Here is a 22,358-nt window from a genome sequence, read left to right on the forward strand (position 1 = left end):
CTTGTTCTCTTTAAAATACAAATCTTATGTAATCCCAGGCTATCTGTAATCAGAAGCACATTTAAAACTGGAATAATTTAATTTCAGTCACATGTGTTTCATAAACACATAATCCTTTCTGGATTACAATCAAAATGATAAATGTAATTATTCCAGCTGCTGTGAGAAAAGTTTAACGATCCGCCACCTGCAGGATCCTCACATGCGATAGCCTATTAGCCGGGACTCAATCCTTATGTTTACAGACGTGACGTCATGACGCAGCGGCATGCTCGAATTTACCACGAAAACCTACCCGTACCACTCAAATTAGAAAACATTATTATAAGCTTACCGTTGTGAATCGGGCTAAAGTAAGGAGATAGTTTCGAACACTGGCTGGTTATGTACTTGCTCAAATATTGATCTCGGATCATTTTTAACCAAAAAATTTACGGATTGCAGCTTTAAATTACACAGACAAATTTAATTCTCTAATGGGACCAAAGGGGAGCGTGGAATTGAACTAACGCAGTTACGCCATCTATCGGACAAATGCTAAAACAGGTTCCCTCAAGAACAAAATAACTTCTGTATACTTTAAATATACTTTTAACTCCAATAGAGGCTCATGAATATTAATTAGACAGGCCAAAATCGACCGGTTCTCAGCAGAGCTCCCGAGAAAGGAGATGTAAAAATATATTGAGATGGTTTTTGGTTCTAATACCGCAAATATATATTCTTAAGGACATCAAAACCTAAAATAAAATTCCAGAAAGGTGTAAAATATGGGACCTTTAATATGTTGTGCGTTTTATTAGACAGGTGACGACCGCACAGAGTAGCATTATAACAGAACTTTCAAATGTATCTAGTATGATAAAACAGCGCTGCTTTATTTCCCCCACATACGCACGACCGGATGGAGCGGAAGTGGTCGACTGTGGCATAATAAAAGCTCCGCTGCTTTCGAGCCGTGTCGCGCTCGTTCAGCGGCCTCGTTTCGCTTCGACGGCTTTCAGCCTCACCCTGCTTCATTCTACTACGTTAATAAATCATTAGCTCATCCATGAACATGATTTCTGCCCGAGTCCCGTCAGATTGCATCGGCTGTGGGGATGAAGACGACTCCCATGATTCCACTCAGTCACGGCGTCATCAAACTACGCCTGTCTATTTGTTTATTTTGAATACACGCTCTCTAGCGGCAAAAATTACATATTGTGCCTATAATTACAAGAACAAAATTCAATAATGACTAGTATTTTTTTTTTCACTAGTAACTCTTCATTAGATACTACTAATTACAATTATAGCTAGTATCTTTTTAATTAGTAACTGATACATACTCATTAGTAATTTTTTCTTTGCTAATTGTGACAATCCCAAATATTTTCCAGTGAATTTTATTAGGATCTGTGTGTCACATATCAACTAGTTGCTTCTGACTAGTATGTATTTCTATTTCAGATTTACTAATAACTATATAAGTATTTGGGGTGGGCAATACACCAGTACACATCATAGACCTGTAGAAATTTGTCAGATTATCATCGGTCAAGGTTACGTTTATGTGAAGTTGCAATGTAGTGACATTTAAATTTTTTATATTACAGAAACTTATTTTAAAGCAAATACTAACAAAAAAACTGTCATAATATATATTGTTACAGTAAAACTATAATCATGTGGTGTCATAAAATTACACTCATATCACCCACCCTATTAATTACTAGTACTTATTCTTTAGTTACTCATAACTACTGAAATCTAGTATCTTTTCCAGGTTTTATTATAATTAGAATAGACGCCAGTATCTGTTAATTAGACCTATATTGCAAAGCTACAAGTAACATTTAAAACTTACTAATAAAATTGAACTATAAAGTAGCAATTCTAACTAGTCATTATATACGAGTAGTGTAAAATAAAAAAAAACCTAAATAAGAATTGTTACTAGTGACATCTGTCATAGTTACGAATATCTCCTAAACAGATACAAATATATAATAAATACATAAAATAAAGCTAGAATATGTGCCAGCAACAACTAGAAAACACATAGTTGGAGGCAAGCAGTTGATAAAATTATAAAATTTACAATGTTACCAGTAGCATTACTGGTCACTTGACTGTCCTTAGTAGCAAAGGAATAATTACTAGTATGGCTTCATATATAAGTATATAACTAACTAAATAGATATTAAACTAAAAAAAAGTTACAAGTCATTATTGGATTACTTAAAAATAAGCTGTTGTAGAAAAATATCTATTATAACTATTGGATGACTAGTAATGAGAAAAGTATCAAATATAAAACAGATGCTAATTTAAAAAAAGAAAATGGTATTATGGCGAGCTGCTGTCAGAGGGCTAACTACAGCCTCAACTCCGCGGCTGTTCATCTCCAGACTGATTAAGACTCCTGTACTATCAAGACCTTAACATTAAATCGCACAGAAACCCTGCCCTGAACCAGTGCCAGTCATGCCCGTTTAACCCACGGCGGGGCCCCGGTCTCGGCTCAGCTGTGGGATAAAGCACGCCGACCGATTTAAAATGGGGCACGTCGTATTTCACCCAAAGGTGACACTCAAATCTCAGCTCATGTGCCCGACTCGGTCGATGCGCACAGATGCGCCATTCTCGCTAATTAAAGCGACCAGGCTCGGTCAACAGCACGAGTGGCCTCGCCAAAGCACTAAAAGCAGATTTCCCGGTGTCCAAAAATCATACTTACTGCTGACTTTCATGCTGCCAAATGCCGACGGCTGCGGCACTGGCTTGCAGCTCTCTGCGAAGGAGGTGGTTCTGGGCCGACCAGACATTTTCCAATCCGAAATCCCACGCGTCTCTCAGAGTAAAATACGCTCGGTTGTCTTGAACGAATCCGTTTCGACTCACGGCAAGCAGTTTGCCTCCGACTTAAATAATAAGGAAAATGGTGCGAAAGCAACCCGGCTGTCCGCGAACGTTTTCTTCAGTGAGCTCTCAAGCGCTTTCAGATCATTTTCCTCGGGGTCGCTTTTCTGTTACTATTAGTATCGTCTTCAGGGATGAAACCTCAGATATATTCGCTCATGAAATGGGCCTTTTCCCAGTTTCCCCCGAAACAAAACCCACCGATCCTCGTCTGTTTCTTTCTCTCTGACTGGAACAGAGATTTACACAAAGAACACAGTCCGTGTCTAAAATACCCTCACGAGGCTGAGAAACTGAAGTGGTTTTTCATCACCATTCAGTATTTTTCATATACTGAGGTGGAGACCCGGCGATCCTGTAGCACCAGCCATGGCGGCTTCCTTGCTCTAACCAACGATACTGAGAATTTTCCAATTGCCCAATTTCAAGCCTGCTATCCTTCTCGAGCCACTTAACTCCATGCACATGGATGAACAAATAAGAAATCCAAGATATACGCGGGTAATGCAAGAAATGAGCCACGCGTGAGGTTCCGAAAGGAAACGGTGCTCAGAATCCCCACGGTAATTCAGAAATTTCCTTTTTTATTTCTTCTCGGTCTATCTGTGCTCGTTCTCTTTGTCACTCCGACCGATGAACGTAAACTGCGCTGTGTGCGCAAGAGTTGCTGTAGAGTTGAACGGGAGCACAGATGGGGTTACGCCACACCGTTGCGTCAAGAATCGGAAAAATGTGAACGCAACGCGCAGGAAGGCCTGGGGAGGTCTGAGCCAGCCAATCCGGCGGCGTTCCTTGCAGATGGGCGGGGCGTCGGCGAGACACTCAGCCAATCGAATGCGTTTGTCCGCAGAACACATGGCGTAATTTGCCAATCTGTCAGGGTTCTGCAGCCATGGATGACGCGCGGAAATCGAACGTGGGCGGGCGCGTGGAATGACTGATTGTAAAATCACCCAATAAGCGTAACCGAGGAAAACAAACGGACCAATCGTGAAGAAGCATCAAGCTGCACTGTTGCTAGTCAGCTGAGTTCCTGCGAGCTCTTCCGTGACCTGACGCTTTGCCATTGGTACAGTGTAATTTTCAAATCACTCACATGTCTTCGATAAATGTTTGATTATAATTACTTAATTAGCGTGTCAGCGTAATGCAATGTGTTTACCCGCATTAAAAAATACTACAGTAATTTATGATATAGTGTTTTTGAACCATACTATAGTAAAGTACTTAAATAAATTTCTTGTGGTAATTCTATAGTTGCTGTGATAATATAACAACTAATATAAACAAATTACTTTACCCAATACTGTACTAAGATTTCTACAACTATAAGGTATACTATACTACAACACAGTTTACTCTAGTAAAAACTAAAGCATACTATTTAGTTTATCAGTTCACTATAGTTAATACTACAGTATGCTGTAGCATTCATTAAAAACGTGTTGTAAATACTATAATATATACATTATACAGTTAACTACATATAGTTCAAAAACACTATAGTATTTACTATAAATTATTTTTCATGTGGGGCCTTTTAGCTACAAAAATGAATATTTTCTAAGTTAAATATTTTATTAAAAGAGTATAGTATTAAATTAGATTCAAGCTCAGCCACTTGAACTTTAAGAATTTGAACTTGTATATTTACAGAGGAGAATTAACAAGATGGATACAATCAAAACAAAAGTTGTTGCAGTTTCCGGTTCATGCAGAATTTAATGTGTAGCTACTTCAAAGGAAGAACCTTAATAGCCTTTCTTTTGCAGCAAGATTTTACAATCCTACAAAATAATTTTCAAACCCAAAAGGCAAAATTATTTTCATCCAAATTATACTCCTTTTTGTCCAATAGGTATTCTTAGGTCAGCAAGACTGTTATTTGTCAGTGAATGTACATCTTGTGCTGAAAAGAGAGGTGATGCTGTACCGTCACAATGCTAAGACAGCAGAATTACTGTGATCTTTTACTGCTCTGGTTAAAAAACGGCTATGTCATTTGCAAGTCTGTCTGGCTTTTACTTACAAGCAGTTCCATTTTCATATTCATGGAACTCCTAAAACGTGTTCTGTTCACTGTGTCTGACATTACTAGAAGGTTGATGACAAATGTGGGACAGTTTTAAAGGCTTGAATAGTTCATCAATAGTTGAGTTTGAGTATGAGTTTGTTCATACCATGTTGGCTTTGTCCCTTGACCGGTGTATTCTTTGACCTGTGACGTATTAAGAACAATCAGGAAAACTATTTACTGGGGTGTTGTTAAATAAGTTCTCTGCCATTTTTTTTTCTTTTTGAATCTGACGGCTTATGCATTAGCAAAGTGTTAGAAGGTTGTTATTTAACTTTTCGCCTTTTACAGCAGTGAAGTATAAATATCCAAGTGCAAGGATGATGTACATAACACAGGCATGTTTCAGCTAAAAATGATTGCACATTCCTGCAGTGGGCTTGCATAACATTGCAGCCAACATAATTGCTTATTTACATTTTGTAGATGGGCAGATTCTCCCTTTCCCCCCGCCATCAACATTATTGTGCTTTAGATCTACAGTGCAATGTTTCATTTGCAACCATTGTACTGTATACATCCTGAATGTTTCACAATGTCTGTGCTTCTTTTCTGCTAGCACTCTTTTCTGTGATGTGATCTTGCTGCTTTGAGCACATTTTACAATGATGTTTCACAAATAGCCTTACATCTGCAATAGAACAAGTGATGCAAGTAATGCAAGTGGGCAAGCCTTGGGCAAGTGTGGATGTGTGTTTGCACACATGCACAGATGTATATACTGTTGTACACACATTTATTCACATGCACAAACAATGATAAACACGTCTCATCACTTACATTCAGTCTTTTAGTATGCTTATGCAATCATGTTCATGTATTTGTTTGTAGATGCTCATTCCTTTCAAAGAGAGATTAAATAACAAACTTAGCTTCATAGAGAAAACATGTTTACAAGAGGGACACAGAGATATAAACACATTCACACACACTAAAATATTTACATAAATGCAATATAAGCAAAAATAATTCCGTTTCAAAAACACTGTTTGAAGAAATAACATGATGCATGCAGCTCAAGTTCTTTAGTCACATTTCCTCCTTAGAGTGTAAATTAGATAAATAAGGAGATAAACAAATATATAACAGCCTTGGTAAACATAAAACATTATCGTTTATAAAAAATTCCACACACACACACAAAGACTAACCAAAAATAAATACTATAAACAGACTGACTAAACCAAAGCAACGACTGTGTAAAGTTGTATGTAGCACAAAATAAAGCATTTTAATATTGCAAGAGAAAGATTTATCAATTGAAATGATTTAATTTCTATGATAGCCTATTTTTTTAATAACACAGGACTGCAAGAGCCATTTTAAATGATCAAGGAGCGTAATAAGAATTCAAATGCAATACGGAACACAATAAAAGCTAACTTCACAGCTGTTTGTTTTTATTTTGATTGTTTATATTTTGACAGTATTTGCATTGGAATATTTCCTCCTTATCTAATCTCTCTTTTAAGCTGCACAGTGTTTCTAAATAAATTAACGTAAATAGGATTGTAAAAATCAGTCATATAACCAACGATTTTGAATTACATTTTTGAAAGGTTTAAAAAGAGTATTGATATTCCTGAAACTGTATAATAATAGCTTTCTTGAAGAAATAAGTGTAAACAAATACCTTTTTTAACAGACACATGAAAGACCAAAGTTGGTCTTAGGGCTGTCAAAATGGCTGAAAAACTAAATTCGAATTTTGTACTTAAATATGATAAAAATTAGCATTATATTCGAATTTAAAATGCATAATTTCAGTTAGGGTGAAGAAAACCTTTTGGCTTCTCTCCTGTGGCCACAAGAGGGCGAATCAAGCAAAATATTACTAATGCACGTTTATTCAAAACATAAGATAACATGACTATCTGGGAAAAAAGTGCATAATGTTTAAAATAATGTTTATAAACCAATTATAATTAATTAAGTTGCTTAAACAACTATAAACAAAACAACATCATGTTTGTATGCATAGTTTTATACAAAGGGCGGAAAGCCAATCACACAGAGTACATTTTTCATTTAAAAACATGAGATGCAGTGGGATGGGGAAAAACCCCCCCATAAAGTCTCGATATATGTTTTTTTTTTTTTTCAAAGTTAAACTTGCATTAATTTTACATGGCTTTCTAAACATGCGGCTCCTTTGTGCGAGACGGGAGTGCAACAGTGATAGATGTCCCTCTAGAAAATGCGCAAAATATGTGTTCTGTGTGAATGGCTTGGTTTCAGTTTTGACGTAAACAAGATCTTCTCCGCATTGATGTTCTCTTTTTCCGCAATATTTTTAATGAACAACGCAGCAGCGCCGCATCTAGTGGCTTCAACTGGATAGGCTAACAAAAACATTATAATGCAACAACACTTACATCCTCATCGCATCTCGTGTACCACTGATAAGGCTGCCTCCTTAATGCACACCTAAAATTCAAATGCAACGTTTTTGCATTCGAATGTGGATTTTTATTTTAAATTCAACGAATATTTTAAATTCGATTTTTTTTTTTGACAGCCCTAGTTGGTCTTAGTATTGGCTCAATTTCCCTCTCCACTCACTCAAATGGCTCATTTTCATTAGTTATGTTAATCAGAGAAGAGGTAAGCAAGACCACCAAACTACTTTTTTATGACCTAGTACATTATATTCAATTTAGGTTTTTCCTTTACATGATATAAATTTTATGACTAAAAATCTCTAAAAATTGTTGTGATCATCAAGTAAACGGAATGTGTTGTGTATACATCTCCACAATTTTCAAACATTTTTCAATAAAAAAAAAGAAAAAGAAAAAATACACATATTATTCCAGATTCAATTTGACATCTAAAAACTAAAAAAGTAATAATAATAATAATAAATACTGACCTTGACAGGGTTGTCTCTGTCATATCCTTTCCTATTTTTATGATTTAGTTAAGTACTAATAAAAAATGGTACAATTTAAATTCTTCTAAAAGAATTTAGCCATTAATGAGACCTTTATTATACTATTAGATATTTTTTACTTTAGACACCACCAAAAATATCTAATTACATTTTATTAAACGTAAGTTTTACATAGAAGAGGTGTATTTAAGTGCATTTTTAATGTACAATACGGGTCAAAAGTTTGGAATAGTTACATTTTTTTTATTAATGTTTTTTTTTAAATAACTGTTTTCTATTTTAATATATTTATAATGTAATTTATTCTTGTGTTGGCAAAGCTGAATTATCAGAAGCCATTACTCCAGTCTTATTTCTGATAAATAAATTTTAAAATATTTTTCAAATGAATGCAGCCCTGCTGAGCATAAGACACTTCTTTCAAAAAAAAAAAAAAACCTTACAGATACAGTGGGTACGGAAAGTATTCAGACCCCCTTCAATTTTTCACTCTTTGTTATATTGCAGCCATTTGCTAAAATCATTAATTTAATCAGGTCCAAACAAAACAAATAGAGCATCATGTCAAATACAACTTGTGGATGTGCAGTCTGTTCAGACAAAGGTTGGTTTAACGTCCACTTTAAAGTTCACAACAGGATGTGCTGAGTGGTAGAAGTCCTCATCCTCACTGTCAGAGGTCCCTGAGGTGAGGCTGTCTGTGGAGTCGTAGGGGTGATGACAGGCCCCGCAGTAGGGCCGCTGGTAGTAATAGTCCTCCGAGCTGCTGGAGTCTGAGTCTGAGTAGTCATATAGCTCCTCTGAGTGTTTAACCCCCTCTATCAGTCCAGCAGAGGCAGGCTGAGGAACCTGTCTCGTGAAAGGCGTTATGGAGCATTTGTGAGAAGAACATTCCCAACTCTCCTGTCCCGAGCCACGTCGTGCCTGTGCCTTTTCATCCTTTCTCCTCCTCCTTCCCTCATGCCACAAGTCAGGTCTTTGAGAGCCATCGTCCCTCAACTTTTCATGGTCCATTAGTGCTGATGCCCTCCTGCGCCCTGGAGGAACCGAGCCTGGAAAATAATAAGGGGGAGGTCCAACTCTTGAGGAGTAAAAAGGAGGTCTGCGTTTACGCATGAGATATGGTGAGATGGTGGGGAAGAAGAACTGTAGAGGAGATCGAGGAGAAAGAGCCGTGTTCAGTTCATCCGGATTGAGGGACAGGCTTCGCGCCCGGTCGGGTGATTTGACGGAGCTGCTTACGGCATCCACGCTTAGGTCCTGCAAGATCTCCACCAGCTGCTCATTGGTTACAAAACCCAGTCGTTCTGTTGGTGACATGGCGGGAAGCTCAACAGAGGCCAATGGCACTGGAGACTCTACCTGAGGAGAACTACATCGAGCGGGACCTAGTGGAGAGGAACCCTGGGCGAAATTGTCCTGATCTGAAGGCACATCTAGTGGCTTCTCCGAAATCTCTTTTCCAAGACCTGAGTTTCTGAGATTGTTCATGGTTGGAACTGTATCTTCTGTGCTTTCATTCAGACTCCCAACCTGAGAGACCTCATTGGAAGAGTTATCTTGAGGAGGTGAAGACAGAGGAACTTCTGTAGCTACTGAACCTTCAGGGGATGTTTGCTGTGAGGTAGTGTGAGCATGAAGCGGTGGAGGAGGTACATAGGGAGGTGGAGAGAGAACTCTGGTGGGAGCAACTTCTGAGTATTTCATTAGCGTTGGAGAATCAGGAGATACCACTGTGGTTTGGGTGGAGGTGGAGTTGAGGTTCGTGTTGGAGGAGTCCATTTCTCCTTCGTCCAAGGGGTGGCTAGCAGTCATCAGTTTGAGCAGCTTGTCCTTGGCATTGTTCACTTGTTCCTGTAGGCTATCAATAACGGCATTCTTCTGCAAATATGGAGGACACATGGGAAAAATGGTTTAAAACCTCATCGCCCTAATCATTATCTAAAACGACTAAGTAGGTGTATGGTTTAGGTGCCAATTTTACAGGATGTGAGATCACAAAGCGGTGCCTTGAGGAAATGTAAAACAAAGGATCCAGCCTCACTTGTGGGGTAGTGATGCAAAACACACTGCTGTCCACACCCAACGCTGGAATTCATCATCACTCGCTCACACAAACCAGTAATCGCAGTGTGGACAAAACTAGTTCCATCGCTTTACTCAGAGCAGTGTAATCAAATGAACTTTGTGTTTGCTTGAAAAAATCCTTTAAACCAAGACCTAAATTGCTAAATGCAAGTCCTCCTATAGCTTTTAAGCTACATCCACCACAATCACAGTCCTTCAGCCTCTTCTAAGTCTGACTCCATGTGCTGTATGCCTGTGTCTAATCGACTGATGGTTTTGCAGCAACCAATTAACTAAAATCCCATAGACTTCCTTTGAAATTGTATCTATCTATCTATCTATCTATCTATCTGTCTGTCTCTCTACCCACACCTTAGCAACCAACAAAATACATAAGGTTTAAAGGATTAGTTTACTTCCAGAATAAAAATTTCTCACCCCCATGTCATCCAAGATGTTCATGTCTTTCTTCCTTCAGTAGAAAAGAAATTAAGGTTTTTGAGGAAAATCTTCCAGGAGTTTTCTCTATATAGTGGACTTCAATGGGAGCCAACGGGTTGAAGGTCAAAATTGCAGTTTCAATGCAGCTTCAAAGGGCTCTACACAATCCCAGCCGAGGAATAAGGGGCTTATTTAGCGAAACGATCGTTCACGTTCTAATAAAAAAAAATTAAAAATTATATACTTTTTAACCACAAATGCTCGACTAGGTAATGCGTGAAATCGCGGACGCACATCGCAGAGCTAGTGCAAGATGAGCATTTGTGGTTAAAAAGTATATCATTTTTAATTTTTTTTTTTTTTAGAAAGTGAACGATCGTTTCACCAAATAAGCCCCTGACATGGGGGTGAGTAAATTATCAGGAATTTTTTATTCCGGAAGTGAACTAATCCTTTAAAAGGCGAAAATAACATCACACGTACATCTGAGACGGCACAGAGGATGTGGATAAGCAAAGTTTACTTTGGGCTTTAGGATAGCACGTCCCTCTAGGTTTTGAGGTGTGTGGCTATAAATGCTAAAAGGAACAAAAGTGAATTGAAAAGCTTTGCTTTGAATAATGAAGACGTAATAATTATCGTTACCTCATTGATGAGTCTTTTCATGGAGTCATTTTCTCCAATTAGATAATAGATCTCATCCTCACTGTACATGGAGTGTGTGGTCTTGCTGGGACTACTGAAGTATTTGGCCATTTGACTGGGGTGAGAGTTTGTCTCCTCTTCAAACTGTCTCCACTGGGTCAGCTAGAGGGAAGAATAATAATGATGAAGATGTAGGTACAGCAAGAGTATTAAATTATATACATTATCAAGTGTTTCTATTGAGTATTCAGTTACTGAATGATTTAATTATTGTGCAATTTCTTTTCTATTGTGCAATTTCTTGTCTCATTGAGCAAATGTTTCCCCTTTTTGCCAGCCTTTTTATCTTAACCACACACAAGCTCTTTGGTTCTGATTGATCCACAATGAACTGCTGTAATATTACCCAAAATCCACACAGTCATAAAGAGCCAACATTAGCAGTGTCCTCTTCAAATATGCAGGACACATTGTGTAAACACATTTGATGTTTGATACTGACTCATCATCTGGATCTGCCTCTCCTGCAGTAGATTTATCGATTGGTTGTGCCTCAACATAAGCTTCTTGATTAAGTTAGAAACTCCAGGAACAAAGACTGACTCAGAGTTTGATTGCAAATCACAAGACATTGGCAGTAGATTTACTGGGACGTACTTGAGGGACAAACAGTAGACAGTTAATGGCCATTGTGCAGATGAAGATGGCTCCAGACACTACACTGTAGACCACATTGGGCCAGGCGTACAGGTAAAGAGAGACAGGTACGGCCACAGCGCTCGACATGGTGACCAGGCAGACAGCACCTATGATGGTCATAGACTGGTTTACTGGAGGTAAGCTCACATTGCTTGTCAGGCCGGCAAGATACGTGCCGTACAGGAGGAGACTGCCCTGCAAAAGAGCAAAGAGAGTCTGTGTAAGCTGTAGCATCTGGACCAATCAAAAACACAATTTTTCATTTGATTGCATATAAACTGTAATGTAATTCATTCCTATGAAGGCCAAGCTGAGTTTTACCTTAAGCACAGAGAGCAGGATTACCCACAGGTCAGAGTAGAGAGAAGAACAGGAGTCCAACTGGGACAGAGAGTAGGACGCGTCCCTTTCTACAACCTGACAAAAAAAGAAACAACACAAAATACTTTACATGCCATAAATGATTTAAGCTTGCATCGGTCATTCTTTTAATGGCTCTTTATATCCCTCTATATTGAAATAATGGCTGTGAAGCTTCAAAAATGAAGTATGACTTCCCTGCTTTAAGAATGCAAATAGATTCTGAGTTAAATGAGGCTCTTTTCCTCACACAGAACAATCACATAGTGATAGAGAAGGCTTGAAATACAGCACACAATGGACTACTTCTATAGTGGTGAATTATTTTGTCCATTTTTGAGGATGACGGATATATGTGAAAATTCTATAGAAAGTGGATGTACCTTCACCATAGCACTGATAGAGCAAGAGCACTTGATCGGATCCGTCAGACCCCATGCTGCTAGAACAACAACATCCACTAGGACCAGCAGAGCAACCAAACCCATCAGCTGGATGTCTCTAATAATCTGAAACACAAGTGAACAAAGTACTATGGTGAAGCCAGCGATATCAAGCAACGATTCATAGCCTGTTCATGCACAAACATATATTACAGCTCACCACTCTCTTGTCGGGCACACGCTGAGTGAACACTCTGTAAAGCCGCCATGTTTTCCCAAGAATGGGGCCAAACACCAGAGAGCTGCCGATACACAGTGTCCACATCCGCACCTGTGATGAAAATTGAGATGGTACAGAAAAATTATTCACACTATTTAACACGAGAACAGCTTTTAACTATACAAATCATGACACTGTTTGTTAAACTGAACCTGGAACCTGTTTAAATCCACAATGAAGACAAAAAAGGGCTCAACGATAAGGATGACCTGCAGGAAGAGTTTCAGCTGTCACTGAAAATGATCTTGATTTTGCAAATCCATTTTAATGCCTTAGGAACTCAAACATTTGTTCATCTCTCATGTATTCTACACTGCTGTTAAAAATTCTGATGATCTGTCATCAAGACAATAATGTTGTGTGTAGATTTGTAGCAAAAACATTTGTATGAATGTATATAGTTATAATATGGCTGTATAATTTCCTGATTAATGCCAATTTCTTTTTTGTAATGAAAAAAATAAGGAAATTACAAAATACACTACCATTCTAAATAATACAATAATATTGTAAAATATTATTACAATTTAAAATAACTGTTTTCTATTTGAATATATTGTCAAATGTAATTTATTCCTATGATACAAAGCTGAATTTTCAGCATCATTACTCGTCTTCAGTGTCACGTGATCCTTCAGAAATCATTCTAATATGCTGATTTGCTGCTTAAGAAACATTTATTATTATCGGAGTTGAAAACATTTGTGCTGCCTAATATTCTTTGCAGAACTGAGATACATTTTTTAAGGATTCTTTGATGAATAAAAAGTTCACACACACACACACACACACACACACACGCACATACTGTATATACACACACACATACACACATATATATATACAGTGGGTACGGAAAGTATTCATACAACAAATTACAAAAGAGAACTTTTTACCCTTTTTTTAAAACCACAGCTAATTCATATTAAACCGCAACACACTCACATGCAGACATACACAACATTCAAATAACTAAATCCAGAGACATTTCTAGCATAAACAACAGGTATGTAATCAATCACAGATGTATGGTTTGAGAAGCCTTACAGCTTAAAGTAAACAAGAATTCTGCTAAACATGTTTGGAAAGTAAAGGAGGTTTATGGTGTTGTAAAATGTAAACAGCCATTTAGCAATTCAGAGCAATAAGCCAGCTGTGTGATTTATAGGACTGCTTTAGCTATACTTACATATAGGCAGGTACATAGAGAAGAGGGTCTTAGTTTTTGAACGTCAACTCTATCAGACTACCTAAATAACTGTGTGTGTGTTTGTACCTGTAAAACAGCTCTTGATCCTGCTCCTGACAGCGGTGCTCTCTCCTCCACGGCGAATAAGAAGCCGCTGCTGTATGTGAGTACACTGCCACACAGAGTCAACACATTCAGATTGGGACTGGACATCTTCACTATCCTGTGTCAGAGATACACAATCAAAATTCATGTTGGCAGCCATAGTCATTGGACAAAAAGACCACCTGTAAAGCAATAAAATCATGTTTGAGATCCAGAGATACTGTACCTGTTGTTTTTGAAGCGCAGAGTGAAAATGAGGAAGAGGAGCGCCAGCAGAATCCCACAAGAGAGCAGCGTCCAGACTACAGCACGAAGAGCAGGAGACAGCGATCGACTCTGTGCATCCACACCCCTCTAGACACAGACAAACAGCCCAATTTAATGAATGTATACACTACTGCATTTTTTTTTAATGTTCTATCAAGTTTCTTATGCTCACCAAGGCTGCATTTATTTGATCAAAAATACAGTAATGACAGTAATATTGTCAAATATTATTACAATTTAAAAACACTTAAAAAAAAAAAACACTATGTAAATATATATTTAAAATGTAATTTATTTCTGTGATCAAAGCTGAATTTGCAGCATCATTACTCCAGTCTTCGGTGTCACATGATCCTTCAGATTTGCTGCTCAAGAAACATTTATTATTATTATTATGTAAAAAACAGTTGTGCTGCTTAATATTTTTGTGGAAATGGTGATACATTTTTTCTAGATTCTTTTTCAAAAGTTCAAAAGAACAAAATAAGAAAAATACAAAATAGAAGCGTTTTAGTGGCCTCGCTCAAACTTGTGTGAACTGTTTGTGAATGTAATTGTGACTGTCTCTGAGCATGTACGGTGGTGGACGGGGGTGAGTGTGTGAATGTACCGCTGCGAGCGCACACAGTCTCTGCAGGACGTCCCAGCCCTGCTGGATGTTCACTCCGGGGTAGATGAAGCAGACGCCAGACTCACAGTGAGAGCTGCAGTTCAGTCCTGCCTCCATCACTGGCCTGAGCTCTATCTCAACTCATACACACATCCTACAGGACAGAAAACAGACAACTGTTCAACAAACAAGTCACTGATCTTGTCCATAAATAGCAGTGGCATTTAATATTTTGTCACTACAAATACAGGAAAAAAGTTAAGATGCATTTATATTTGAAAAATACATTTAAACGCTCAATGTTGTCTAGTCATAAGTATCAAACACAATGGTTGGTTACACAGTGATGTGGAATACTCGATTCTGATTGGTCAAATGTGCCATTTTGTGCTCACTGTGCAAAAATTATTATTATTTTTTTAATTCGTGTCATTTTTCTAAAATCGCTGTTTTTAAATATGTTATAAAAACATACCACAATATATTTTAAAATACTTTTTAAGAAAATGTATTTATAATATACTATGCATTCAAAATATTCTAAGATCACTGTAGAAGACTGAACACACGATGGCACTGTTATTCATAGTGTCTTCAGTCTGTAATACAGTCAGAATAAAATAGAGTTACTTTCAGTTTAGCCTGTCTTGGCAATCTGTCTTTATAATACTGTAAAAATATGAAATGATCTGTGGTAATTTATGACTGTTACTATTTTTTCCTATTTGTTAGAGTGATGTAAGGCACAATTCAGATACAACCCTCATATAATAATAAGACTGAATTGGACTGAACTGGAATTCCAGAGAGCCAGTTGATTTATGTGTAAATAGTAATGATAATAATCACAGTAATTCTTCAGTTCACCTTCAGATTTTTTGGATTTGTTCTACAACCAAATAAAACGTTCATTTGACAGACATATTGAAACTTTTACACTTTGCTGAAACACAAAATATATACATTTAGTATATAGATTTGACGGATATTGGGTCAGTCCTTCCAAAGTTTGGGACAAATCTAGAAAAAACTTTTTGTAAACCCCACAATGTGTACACAAATGAGAAAACATTGTTGATATTTCTTATGTTTAATCATATTTTAATACCAGGCATCTCTGAGTTCTAAAAAAGAAGCTGCATAACATTTTTTCAAAGAGGATATTTAAAGCATGTTATTCAAGTTGAAATTTTGCCAAGATTCAGTTCTGAGCACATTTTTGACATATCAAATGGCCTTTTCTCAGACTCAAACAGAACATAAGAGATCAGCGTCAGACGTCCCTCCTGCGTGACGGTTAACATTAGAACATAAAAAGTACAGGCTCATTCTCCTCTTCATTACATAATTATACCTCTGATGTTTAAAAACTGTAATCATGTTGATCCTCAGTCCATCATGAAAAAAGGAGGCAAAAGCTCAGGCTTGCCTCCACAACACAAAGTTTAAAGAGCTGCAAGCAAGACACTAAATCCCACATGGATGCACAGATTAGCACTCACAATGCAGCGCTGTGTGTCACATCAGCAAAATAACCGCATGTATGAGCCTGAAAGGGCAAACCGCATTACCTGTGCTGTGATCTTCACATAGTCTGACGTGTTTGAATGTCTACAGCAACGTGTCCCATGTGCCAGTCTGTTTGACGCATGTAAACATGAGCAGTATAGCCTGTATTATGCAGCTGATTTTCAGTGCTGTGCTCACCTGTTATTGTATTTATGGTGATATTTTTAAAGCCTGCTTTTGAAATGTTTTAAATGTGGGTGTGTCGATCATCACAGAATGATTACTGAAGGATCATGGGACACTGAAGACTGGAGTAATAATGCTGAAAATTCAGCTTTGCATCACAGGAATAAATTACATTTTAAAATATATTTAGAAAACAGTTCTTTTACATTGTAAAAATGTTACACAATATTACAGTTTTACTGTATTTTTAGTCAGAAACATGCAGCCTTAGTAAGCATAAGAGACTTCTTTCAAAACATTTACAAAATCTTTGAAAATTCAGCTTTGCATCACAGGAATAAATTGCATTTTAAAATTAAAATAGAAAACAGTTCTTTTACATTGTAAAAATGTTACACAATATTACAGTTTTACTGTATTTTTAGTCAGAAACATGCAGCCTTAGTAAGCATAAGAGACTTCTTTCAAAACATTTACAAAATCTTTCTGACCCCAAACTTTTTAATCATACAGTATATATTGAATATGTGTAATTCAAATGTAAAAGCTTCATTTGTCACACTAAAGGACCTGTTAAGATGAACTAGTGAAGGTAAAAGGTGTTTAAAATGGTGAAAATACAGAAATGGTGACAGTTTACAGAACCTAAGATGTACACTTATGAATCTGAGAGACTGTATTTGTGTCAGTATGATTAAAGTCTGACCTGAAGCCTCACATGAAAGTGTGATAAGCTTCAGAGTGAATGTGACTACATGAGCTCTGTAAGTCTATCAGACAGTGACAGCGTCTGGAGCGATATGTGATTGAGACTTGTCTGTTCAGGGGGTTGCACAGCTCCAAGCGCCTCACAGACACACGGTTACTAACAAACAAACGTCTCAGGAAACAGACAGATACAAGCCCTGTGCTGTAACACAGCGGGACTGAAGTATGAAGTCAAAGTAGAACTTTTAAAAGAGAAAAATTAGTCATCCAAGAGTCGCCCAACACTCATCACTTGTCTTTCATATACTGATGCAAACCTATAATATGCCGACTAGCATATATCCAACACCAATATGCCATTTTGACATAATAAGATACAAGAACTGTAACGTTAGTTTGTTACAGCTATGTATTTTAATAGGGAGGCATCTGTCAAGCAACTACATGTGTAATTTATCATGTGATGCAGGTCTAGGCTAGTCTCAGAAGATATGCGAGACTGAGACTTGAGTCCAAGAGGAAAGAATTCTTACAAATGCTAGTTGTGACTTTGCAGACTTGAACTAATGAATCAAGATGAGTCACAGACTGAGCCTCAAACTAGTTGCTGTTTAACACAGAGGCAGCGTGCACTGATTTATATGGAAAAATATAAACGCCCCCCATCTATGATGTCAACATATCATAAATTTAATTTGCCATCTACTTGTCTTGTCATAGATGTAATATCACACCAAGTTTATCACATCTGTCTGTGAGACTGAAGAACAGCCTAAACTGTGGAGCCAATTTATTATCAAGCTGTCATTCACACTTCCACAATTAGATATCTAATCTTTAAATATTTAATAAAAAATAAGCAAGTATTATTGACATGGACTTAGCTGAAAATATATTAGACTTTAGAAAATATATATTTGAAAATTCTAGTAGTTAATTCAGTTTGACTATAGCGTGTTTTCTTCATTACAGGGACTGTAATACAAAAATTAGCATGCATATTAATTATAATTTATAGACTTAAAATCCTAATTAATTTATAGCTCAACTAAGGACCTGTAACTGTGATAAGTCTTATGCAGGATTAATTGATTTGGCACTTATTGTCTTGTAAGCATGGCTGAAAATCAGCATGAGCTTTAATACAAACATCTCTAGATTCTTGATATCTGCAACACAAATTAAGAAATCTGATGTACAAATGCATTAACTAATTTTTATATTGAAGTGATTTAAATCGTTTTTATTTAACATTTCAATCAGCAGCAAGTGTTTTATTTTTATTTTTTTTATTTCATTCATACGTAGACTTACTTAGCTGAAACTGTGCAGTTTTACCTGATGTAACCCTTAAAATGATTGTTACTGTAGTAATTAATGTTTTCAAATGGATGTAGCCATATTAAATCAAATTAAATACATATTTTAAATTCGATGTTACCATATGAAGCATGTTTTCAAGCTGTCTGTCAAAGCATTTTTACAACGCAGTTTCCTGACACTTTAGACTGTGTCTTTAGGTGATTAGGATCATCAAAGCATTAGTTCAGGCATTTCAGTGTTACTAAAATGAAATCTTCTGAGCTAAAACTTGAATTTATGTGTCAATGACTTTGGAAAGGCTATGCATTATAAAGTCAGATGACGTTATAACACTTTAATTCCTTCTGCAAATGCACAAGCCAAACCAAATCTGGCGTTCACATTAAATCCACATTTATTTTTTTTAAACATCAGATGAGTTTAAACATGCATGCATTACGCTATCAGATTCATGTGACATCTCTTGTCAGGGAGGTTTGGAAATTCCTGTAGTTCCTTCCTAAACTTGTATTGTCATCTGTCCCAATATAGATCTGTAGTTTACAGTTTCCTGCAGGCACCACCGGCACAGAGAGGCATTTCCGACCATTTTTCACTCTTCAGTGCAGAATGGGGAGATGGTGTAAAGACAGAGCAGAGCAGGCCTATATAACTAGCTCACGACTGGTCAGTTAAGACAGGATAACTAGCACAGGAACTTCATGTGCGCTTTGCTCTTCAACACAAGCTACACATGGATCCTGCTGTCTTAGAGAAAATGCTCTTCTAGGGGTGTGTCAGATTTATTCCCCTTTGAAGTACACTTATCTCTCATGAAGGATTAAACACTGTATTAGCTGTTTTGTATTTGAGATAAATGATGATTCTCGTTTATTTAGTCATCCCAGTAGGCCTAGGATTTATAGGTAAATAACTAGGCTACTGTTTAACGCTTCTTTCTTTGTCTCATGCTCTGTAATTAAATACAGACTTCAGAGAAGTGAATGAGACATTGATGATGACTGCACAAAAGCACAGCTAGTGTGTTTGAGGATCATATATGAACAATCCCCCTCACTCTCTTTTAATCCGTTTAGCAATCTAATCTAAGCTGCTCAAGCAGTATAAGAATGCCAGTTATTATTGGTTTACCCCCCTCGACTCAACGCCCACTGAGAAGACGACAACAAACCTCGAAATGAAAGTCAAACCGGGAAAAAATGGTATTAACTGCGTTCGTTTTATAAGGAAACTTAAATTGACTTAGCTTTCTTGGTTTTGTATTTCTTAAGCATGCTACTACACTCTAAAAAATGCTGGGTTAAATACAACCCAGTGCTGGGTAAAATAGGGACAAACCCAGCAACTGGGTTGTTTTGACCCAGCGGTTGGGTTACTACCCAGAAGGTTGGGTTAAACATTTAACACCGCTGGGTTATATTTAACCCAGCATTTTTTAGAGTGTAGGAACGTCCAAATAGCCTACATAACTTAATAAATAAAATAGGCTACTAATATTAATAGCCTAAGTAACAATATAATCACGTCAATCATAATATTTAATGCAATTGTTTTATTATTATTGAATTAAAATTATTCTATACAAATAGGCCTATACTATTGCTACATCGTTTATGTGGCCTACAACCGTGTTTAAAAAAAAAAAACAATTCCAGTAAATTTTAGGTGCAGCATCTGCAACATGAAATTGTTTTAGGAAAACAGATTGAGCAAACCTGTGATCTGTGTGAATGAAAGGTGCTCCTGTCCCGACATCCTCGAGCGATCCGACACAAACATCCCGACATCACAAACGACATCACAGCGGCAAAAGTAGTCAGGGGTGATCCGAAGGCTCAGTCTGTAGTTTTAGAGTTTTTATTGTCTGTTCCATCTATGATGAACAGCAAACAGTGAATGAACTCCAGAAACACTCAAAGGGAGAGCGGCGGACTGAGTCAGACACAAAAAGAGCAAAGAGGAGGAGGCTGTGAGTGAGGGAGGGAGACACAGACAGAGAAAAGCTCATTTTGGAAGTGCACTATAAAAATTGGATACGCTAGGCTGTGCCTAATTACTTTCACTTTGGAATAGGTGTATTCTAATAAATTCAGGTTAACATTTTAAATAGGCTATTTTTTGACATTAAAATTGCACTGATTTTGTTACTATTTTGTGCAATGCAATGTTTATACATTTTAATGTTTGAAAACGAGATTACTACTTACTCGTTTATCCTACTACTACTACTTTTGCACGTTATCCAGCTTAAAAGATAGCAGCTGCAGAGTTCATTGTTTGTCTGACTTCTCATAACGTGTGTTAGTTGATCTAACTGAGAGGTCTCGCGGGACAGGGCGGCGTGTGGGATAGGGTGGACTCTGTACTGCATGGGAGTATTTATAAAAACAAAAAATATCATAATACACTTCAGTGGAAAGAAATACACTCCTGTTTATCACACCTGCTCCATTACGCAGTAGTGAGCGCATGCATGGTAACAAAGCACTTTTTTCCTTGTTTTTTTTTTTGTTACATAGCAGACTGATGATTCTCGCTCCAAGTGCGCAAATAATAACGCAGAACATAAACTCATAACTCAACGCGCAATCAGAACCATAAGGGGTTATTAAAACTTCACAGGTTTATTGTGTGAGTCTAGTCATGCGGTTAGCTTTTCCTTGGAAAGGAACGAAAAAGAAAAAAAACGAAAAACCTTGGGTGCTTTTTCTTTAGTCAAACTACAGTAGCCTACAGTATAAAATAGTCCTTTTAGCTCCGTCATCATATTCCATGAGACAGTTTTGCTGCCAAATATCACGTGCAATGCAATTGTCTATGGTTTTTTTTCAATATAATTATTAAATATTATTATTTTAGAAAATGTAGAAGCACTTCGTTGCCTGTTTCTGTCAGCGTCAGTTGTGATTTACACCAGCAGATGTCGCTGTCGAGCTCATACAAAGTCAAATTCATACACAGACGCCTGAAATTATGTTAAAACATTTAAAAGCAATATAAAATTGGGCACAATATTTAAACTGTACCTCTTATTTAAATAATATTAATTTAAACAATTTGCAATCCAACTATATTAAGGAAAATGGATATGCCCCCACCCCGCTTAGACTTTGTGAAATATATGGTTGAATTATTGGGTAGAATTTGAATTCTTGATGTGCAGGTTGGCATCAGATATTAAATGGTTTAAAGATTGTTATATCTCTTCATCTCTTTTCTACTACTGGAGGCTCTCGGACTGTTACGTTTCTTCTTGAGTCTGAACCTGGTTAACCTCAGGGCAGGTGCAGGGCTTCCAGGCTCATGTTCCAAAGACCTGCTAAATTTTTCATCCGCATGAGGCAACAGTAGATGGCTGTCTACTCAGTTACGGAGTAAGGAAAGAGGAGATGGTGTACAACCAGTATGCCCAATAACAACAGCATATGGCCAATGATGGCTGCACAAATTTAGGAGCATACAAAGTTACATAGCCAGATTATCACTTTCAAGATTTTCTTCAGAAAAAGAATATCATGCATAAACATGCATTTAATAGCTGGATTTACATGATTCCCACAGTCATGGAAAACCTGGATAACCTAGATAACCTGGAGATTAAAAAAAAATATATAATAGCCTATAGAAAATGAATGATTAGATAGGCTGCATTTTCTATATTGTGCTCTATAAGATGTAAAAGCAACTAAAACCATATATTTCATTGATTAGATAT

At 37.1% G+C, this 22,358-nt stretch overlaps 2 protein-coding genes across 3 annotated transcripts in view; both read right to left on the bottom strand.

The window, feature by feature from the left end:
• Window positions 1-3,615, bottom strand: part of gsk3ba (glycogen synthase kinase 3 beta, genome duplicate a) — a 64,966-nt gene extending 61,351 nt beyond the window's left edge. For both annotated transcript variants that reach the window (XM_016450794.1, XM_016450793.1), the window contains exon 1: window positions 2,723-3,615. In XM_016450794.1, the coding sequence (XP_016306280.1) occupies window positions 2,723-2,810 (88 nt within the window). In that variant the 5' untranslated portion in view covers window positions 2,811-3,615. The remainder of the gene's footprint in view (window positions 1-2,722) is intronic.
• A 4,798-nt stretch (window positions 3,616-8,413) lies between these two features.
• LOC107661293 (probable G-protein coupled receptor 156) lies at window positions 8,414-20,544 on the bottom strand. The gene is made up of 10 exons (XM_016450795.1): window positions 20,359-20,544; window positions 14,918-15,071; window positions 14,267-14,394; window positions 14,023-14,158; window positions 12,687-12,797; window positions 12,467-12,592; window positions 12,045-12,140; window positions 11,682-11,918; window positions 11,025-11,186; window positions 8,414-9,752 (listed from the first exon to the last, which is right to left on the bottom strand). Exons 2-10 carry the CDS (start codon window positions 15,032-15,034, stop codon window positions 8,466-8,468), a joined length of 2,400 nt encoding a protein of 799 aa, XP_016306281.1. The 5' UTR covers window positions 15,035-15,071; window positions 20,359-20,544; the 3' UTR covers window positions 8,414-8,465.
• Window positions 20,545-22,358: the final 1,814 nt, after the last annotated feature.

The sequence above is a fragment of the Sinocyclocheilus anshuiensis genome, unplaced genomic scaffold (assembly GCF_001515605.1).
Source record: "Sinocyclocheilus anshuiensis isolate Anshui unplaced genomic scaffold, SAMN03320099.WGS_v1.1 scaffold507, whole genome shotgun sequence".
NCBI lineage: Eukaryota > Metazoa > Chordata > Actinopteri > Cypriniformes > Cyprinidae > Sinocyclocheilus > Sinocyclocheilus anshuiensis.